The 7,500-nt window shown below is 46.6% G+C and overlaps 1 protein-coding gene and 1 non-coding gene across 4 annotated transcripts in view; both read left to right on the top strand.

The window, feature by feature from the left end:
• The window catches only part of LOC123771509 (carbonic anhydrase 2), a 277,143-nt gene that overhangs the window by 194,710 nt on the left and 74,933 nt on the right, over positions 1 to 7,500 (top strand). For all 3 annotated transcript variants that reach the window (XM_069313650.1, XM_069313649.1, XM_069313651.1), the window contains exons 5-6: positions 4,304 to 4,476; positions 5,904 to 6,064. In XM_069313650.1, coding sequence (XP_069169751.1) covers positions 4,304 to 4,476; positions 5,904 to 6,064 — 334 coding nt within the window. The remainder of the gene's footprint in view (positions 1 to 4,303; positions 4,477 to 5,903; positions 6,065 to 7,500) is intronic.
• On the top strand, positions 5,505 to 5,623 carry LOC138357263 (5S ribosomal RNA). The gene has a single exon (XR_011224860.1). It is a non-coding gene; the product is annotated as a 5S ribosomal RNA (ribosomal RNA).

Raw genomic sequence — 7,500 nt, 5'->3', positions numbered from 1 at the left:
ATGGATGGGGTGAGGTAGGTGTCTCACTGCTCATGGATGGGGTCAGGTAGGTGTCTCACTCCTCATGGATGGGGTGAGGTAGGTGTCTCACTCCTCATGGATGGGGTGAGGTAGGTGTCTCACTGCTCATGGATGGGGTCAGGTAGGTGTCTCACTGCTCATGGATGGGGTCAGGTAGGTGTCTTAGGTAGGTGTTACGAAACATGTGCATCTTTCAACTATCACGGAGGCCTTGTATACATTGAGAGCTTCAAAACATCAGAACCAATGTGTTTCTGATCTCAAAAACTAGTTAACAAATGCGAACAAGGTTAAGTCTGGCAATTATAAGGAAAAGTACTAATTCAGAATGACTAATGTAAACAAACCCGCCAAAATTGGGGAACAAGATGTACAGGTTTCGTAACTGCATTTATAAATGATTAATCCTGGCCATGAGCTACAAGAAGAGGCTCGTACCAGTAACCGTCGTGTAGTTAGGGAGGAGCGAGAGCCACAGGGAGACTCATCAACACTGTAGACACGAAGAGCAGCGTCGGGGTCATGTTACGGTGACAGTAACGGAATATGAACCTCAGGGGCCCAGGGGCCAGATTCACGAAGCCGTTACGCAAGTACTTACGAACCTGGGGCCAGATTCACGAAGCCGTTACGCAAGTACTTACGAACCTGGGGCCAGATTCACGAAGCCGTTACGCAAGCACATACGAACCTGGGGCCAGATTCACGAAGTAGTTACGCAAGTACTTACGAACCTGGGGTCAGATTCACGAAGCCGTTACGCAAGCACATACGAACCTGGGGCCAGATTCACGAAGCAGTTATGCAAGCACTTACGAACGTGTCCATCTTTCCTCAATCTTTGGCGGCTTTGTTTACATTTATTAAACAGTTTACAAGCATGAAAACTTGCCAATCAACTGTTGTTATTGTTATAAACAGCCTCCTGGTGCTTCGGAGCACATCAACTGTTTAATAATTGTAAACAAAGCCGCCAAAGATTGAAAAAAGATGTACAGGTTCGTAAGTAAGTAACTGCTTCGTGAATCTGGCCCCATATAAGCACGAATAACTCGGTTATAAAGCACACAGCTCCACAGAACCAGACCATCAGAGAGATCTTGACCGCCAACACCACATTAATCAACCTGGTGACTACAGAAGATCTATCTTCTATTGGTGACTATAGAAGATTTAGACATACTCTTCACGGGAGACATCTCCCGTCACGCAGGGTGCAGTCGCACCTCCACAGATCTCCAGTATCAGCTATTGATACTGGTAATGGCTCAAAAGGGCCACCACTTACGGGCTATTCATGCCCGTGCCACCTTTTAGGTGGCTTAATCTTCATCATCATCATCATTTAGACATAGCCGAAGCACGCTACATGAAGCACACTCATCCCACTCCTCAGTCTACACCTTAGCACGTCGTGCCATCTTTAAGACCGCGACAGAACGACCAGTTTACACTACACCTACACCAGCCCAGCTTTGAGAATGCAGGATGAGATCATCCAATGCCATCAACATGGAACCCAACCCTCCTATCGTCACACTCGCTTGGAATACATATCGTTGGCTTTACTCAATTGTATTTAATTCTCTTCTGCCTCTGAGGATGCTAAGGTGTACTTTAGCCAAATGCGTCAGGTTCAGTGTATTTGTAAAATTAATTTGTAGGAGATGAATTTCAAACTTAACCCTTGTGAAGAACATTAGAAATGTAATGATTCCTGCTCGAATGGTTAATTTGGCCTTGGGAGTATTATTGAGTAATTAACACACACACACACACACACACACACACACACACACACACACACACACACACACACACACACACACACACACACACACACATTTCCATTTACTGGTTTGTAACTGAAACTATGTTTTGTAATTATATTAAATCTATTTTAAATGAAATATAGATTGTCAAATCCCCCCCACGCCCGACAACACACGAGTCCACAGCGTGACCACCACACACACAACCCCCCCCTCCACACAACCCCCCCCCCACACAACCCCCCCCCACACACACACACAACCCCCCCCCCACACACACACAACCCCCCCCCCCACACACACACACAACCCCCCCCTCCACACAACCCCCCCCACACACACACAACCCCCCCCCACACACACACACACAACCCCCCCCTCCACACAACCCCCCCCACACACACACAACCCCCCACACACACACAACCCCCCCCCACACACACACACACAACCCCCCCCTCCACACAACCCCCCCCACACACACACAACCCCCCCCACACACACACACACAACCCCCCCCTCCACACAACCCCCCCCACACACACACAACCCCCCCCTCCACACAACCCCCCCCACACACACACAACCCCCCCCACACACACACAACCCCCCCCCACACACACACACACAACCCCCCCCTCCACACAACCCCCCCCACACACACACAACCCCCCCCCCACACACACACAACCCCCCCACACACACACACACACAACCCCCCCCTCCACACAACCCCCCCCACACACACACAACCCCCCCCCCCCACACACACACACAACCCCATACACTTACAACAATCATACAATACAACTTCCTCACACTCAATTTTTCTCGACAACTCTAAACTGAAAATACGAATAAGAAATGCCTCAGGTGGATATAAACAGACCAGAGGGGTAGCCTGATATATGGCTGTTCGACTTAAACACCAGCAAATGCACGGTGATATGATTTCCAATGCGAGTAAGGTCATACAGACAGTACACGATGGCGAAAAGGCATGTAAAAATGATCTGGGAATAAACCTATCCCCCAGGCCAATCTATGAGGCATATATTGTGATATAATATCAGCGGCGTATGCAATGCTGACGGGCTGTCACATTACTGGAGCCGTGATTCAATGTCACTCAACCCACACCATTAATAAACATAACCAAATCACTAAACCACTCCTCTAGTTATGCACAAGCCAAACAACAGTTGAACAGAGCACTAAATTGCTATTCAGTAATATATATATTGATACTTCAACTGATAATCTGTAAACTTTTCAAGTAAATCTTTATCTCTAGTGAAGTCTACTCTCAGCTTTGTGTTTTTTTTCCATGTAATAATGTTAAACTGTATTAGAGAAATAACATTTTTTGGACAATATTGCTAGATATTACTAACTACACCTTCAGGGCCGGCTACCGTATGGAAAGCAGTTGGTGTGTGTCTGCTAACCCTGGAAACACATCCCGTAACTGTCTCTATTTTCCGCTTGTTACAACTTGTCATAAAGTTGTTACATCTTGGCTTAACGTGTTTATGACGTATTAGAACGTTGTTACAACTTGCTATATGGGTTGTTATAACTGGTTAGGAGGTGTTAAAACTTGTTCGAACGTTGTACCAACGTCGTAGTTTCGGTGTGTGTTTGGCGGGTAGGAGGTCATATGAACCTTGTAGTATCAGCAAAATGTTCAAAGCTCTGGAACAAATCAATCGCCCGGTTCGCATCCCGTCGGCGTCCCGAGTGGTGGAACATAATAAAGATGGAAATGAGGGTGGGTTGTGAGGGCCAATAAGAATGTGTTTCCGATGGAGGGAGGGAGGAGAAGGAGTCGTTACGGCACCCACTCCACACAAGCCTTGGAGTCGTCCATTCCTGCAATTATCAATTCATTTTAGCCGGGCGGGTCGCGTTGAGAGCCCGGGCCTCACCCAGCACCAGGAATGTCGTCCTGGTGGTCGCCTGATGAAACATAGAGGTACATGTGTCATGACACATAGAGGCTACACATGTCATAACACATAGATGGTACACATGTCGTAATACATAGAGGCTACACATGTCATAACACATAGATGGTACACATGTCAACACATAGAGGCTACACATGTCATAACACATAGATGGTACACATGTCAACACATAGAGGCTACACATGTCATAACACATAGAGGCTACACATAACACATAGAGGGCTACACATGTCATAACACATAGAGGAAACTCCCCTCGGTGAAAATCATAAACACATTACTAAAGGAAGATTTCAATTATTTCTCATTCCCAATCAAATATTGATTAGAAAGACAGAGTTCAAGAACTACTTATTACCAAACCAAATTTCGTTATAGAACAAAATTTTCCAAACTTTAAACTTTAGAATTTAATATTTTTAGACCTAAAAATAGTAATTAATGTAATTAACATATTCATTTACCTCAGGACGAACTAGAGAGATATAGAAACATTACAAAGATGTTAGTAAGGCCTTGTGACGGCTGTAACTTCCTCAGGTACCCGATGGAACTTCACTTGGTCCACTACAACGCAGCTTACGGAACTCTGACGGAGGCTATCAAGAGGCAGGACGGATTGGCAGTGTTGGGAGTGATGATGGAGGTGTCTGAGACGGACAACCCGGCCCTCACGCCCCTCGCTAACGCTCTTCTCAACATAACACAGTCCGGTGAGGTCTACGGCGGTATGGGAGATGTGGGCTTTCTTTTAGGGCCTCGTCGCTTGAGTAGGTCCATGATGGAGAGTATCTACTCTCTCTCTGTTTCTGTCTCTGTCTCTCTCTGTCTCTGTCTCTCTGTCTCTGTCTCTCTGTCTCTGTCTCTCTGTCTGTCTGTCTCTCTCTCTCTCTCTCTCTCTCTCTCTCTCTCTCTCTCTCTCTCTCTCTCTCTCTCTCTCTCTCTCTCTCTCTCTCTCTCTCTCTCTCTCTCTCTCTCTTCTGGGATTCCTCATGTGCTGTCCTGTTCAACACGCTGCCTCTCACTACTCTTGACCACACACTGCCCTTCTCTCTCCTTGTTATTAATATGCCTTGGTAAACGGTCACTTGTAACCCCTAACTCTATGTCGGGTTATATAGTTTGTCAAGAGCTAATTGTCATTCTAATGAGTCTCATCTGGCAGGATGGTTAGTTATAGAGGCATGTGATTAGTGGTCCGCCACTGACAAACCTTGAATGCTGTACGAAGATATCTATAAGAACACGAGAGTGGGTAAAATATATGTATATCATATATGTATATCCCATATATGTATATCCCATATATGTATATCCCATATATGTATATCCCATATATGTATATCCCATATATGTTCGAATACGTCAAAAGTCACCAGTGCAGGTTACTCTTCTCTAACACACTCCGCGCCTCTGACATCTACTTATACCATCTACCATCTACACACTACCGCTCTCCCCCACCTACGCAAGGACCCCCTTCTCACTACTCTCTCCCCTACACCCTCTCTCTTCTCCACCCCAGCGCTATTCCTCACACTAGAAAATGAAGGGACGACGACGTTTCGGTCCGTCCTGGACCATTCTCACAATCGACTTGAGAATGGTCCAGGACGGACCGAAACGTCGTCGTCCCTTCACCTTCTAGTATGTGGTCTGGTCAACATACTTCAGCCCCGTTATTGTGACTCCTCGCCTGTTATTCCTCACCTGTAGTAGTGTGTCCCACCTCCACTCTTGTGCCAACGGCCATACCACGTTGAGAACACCGCTTCTCGTCCGATCAGCGAAGTTAAGCACCGTTGGGTTTGGTTAGTACTTGGATGGGTGACCGCCTGGGAACACCAAATGCTGTTGGCAATAATGTTCCTCAGAATGTTTGGTAATATGTTTGTGATGTGTGTCTATTAACACGATGTACTGAACGGGGTGAGAATAGCTTGAGCTACCTCATCCCTTTGTGTGTATTTTACCTCAATAAACTTTTTTTTTTGAGATATATACAAGAGTTGTTACATTCTTGTAGAGCCACTAGTACGCGCAGCGTTTCGGGCAGGTCCCTGGAATACGATCCCCTGCCGCAACTTATTTCAATTCAATTTCAATTTCCACTCTTGTCTTACCGTCCGGTCTTCTACAGGGATGTTCGCTGAGTTGTCGTCACCCTACCCTCTACGCGCCTTCTTGCCCAACAACTTACAGAAGTTCTACAGGTATGAAGGCTCCCTCACTACTCCCACCTGTAATGAGGTGGTTATCTGGACCGTCTTCGCCAATGCCATCCCCATCTCCGAGAAACAGGTGAGTCCTTCTCGTGCAGGTAACAGGTTAGTTGGACTCTCCAAGTCTTACTTGGAGATCAAAATCAGTCTTTACGTTAGCATATTTGGATTAATTATATTCTTGCAGGTTTTTATGACTGATGTGAAGTGATGTTTTCACTTCTGACTGCCTTGGTGAGTTTTAAACTGACTTGTTAAAGTCAGTTTGTAGGAGTGATGTGTTGATCTTAACACCTGGGACAGGTCACGCCACGACGCTAATAACCATTGGACCAGAATTCATGTTGACCAGACCACACACTAGAAGTTGAAGGGACGACGACGTTTCGGTCCGTCCTGGACCATTCTCAAGTCGATTGTGGTCCAGGACGGACCGAAACGTCGTCGTCCCTTCAACTTCTAGTGTGTGGTCTGGTCAACATACTTCAGCCACGTTATTGTGACTCATCGCCTGCACCAGAATTCATCAAATACTTAAGTGTCTATTTATGAAACCTGTACATCTTTCCACAATCTTGGTAGCTTAATTTACTTTGATTAAACAGTTTATGAGCTCGGAAACGCCACAAAGTTGCTTGTTAACGTTAGATTGCAAAGTTTCACAGCTCATAAATTGTTCAATAAATGCAGACCGTATCGCAATGATCGAGGAAAGATGCACTGGTTTCGTAGGTGGACGGGTAAATAATTGATGAATTCTGGGTAAATTACATGATATAGGAGCCCGTGGATCATGGGGGTAATATTTTGTTTACATTTTCACTTTTGGTGGCTGGGCTTTGTCTGTGTTGTCTTGTGTTCTGCCTGATACATGTGTAGTGTGTAGTGTGTAGTGGGGTGGTGTAGCCGCGGTCTCTACTCCTTCACACATGGGTACTGGCTACCGTACAAGCTGCCAAATGGGTACTGGGTACTGTACAAGCTGCCTCATGGGTACTGACTCTCGTACAAGCTACCATATGAGTACTGGGTACCGTGCAAAATGCCACATGGGTACTGGCCACCGTATAAGCTGCCACATGGGTACTGGGTACCGTACAAGCTGCTACATGGGTACTGGGTACCGTACAAGCTACCACATGGGTACTGGGTACCCTACAAGCTGATACATGGGTACTGGGTACCGTACAAGCTGCCACATGGGTACTGGGTACTGTACAAGCTGCCACATGGGTACTGGGTACCGTACAAGCTGCCACATGGGTACTGGGTACCGTACAAGCTGCCACATGGGTACTGGGTACCGTACAAGCTGCTACATGGGTACTGGGTACCGTACAAGCTGCTACATGGGTACTGGCCACCGTACAAGCTGCCACATGGGTACTGGCCACCATACAAGCAACCACATGGGTACTGGGACCCCACGAACGTCAGCAGCATCAGTAATTTAAAGACACGTGCCAAGCAAAACCGGTTGATGCAGGTGTGGGTGGTAGGGGGGGGGGGGACAAC

Source organism: Procambarus clarkii, chromosome 76 (assembly GCF_040958095.1).
Source record: "Procambarus clarkii isolate CNS0578487 chromosome 76, FALCON_Pclarkii_2.0, whole genome shotgun sequence".
Classification (NCBI taxonomy): domain Eukaryota; kingdom Metazoa; phylum Arthropoda; class Malacostraca; order Decapoda; family Cambaridae; genus Procambarus; species Procambarus clarkii.
The sequence above is the reverse complement of the archived record's forward strand: the minus strand, read 5'-3'. Positions and strand labels throughout refer to the sequence as shown.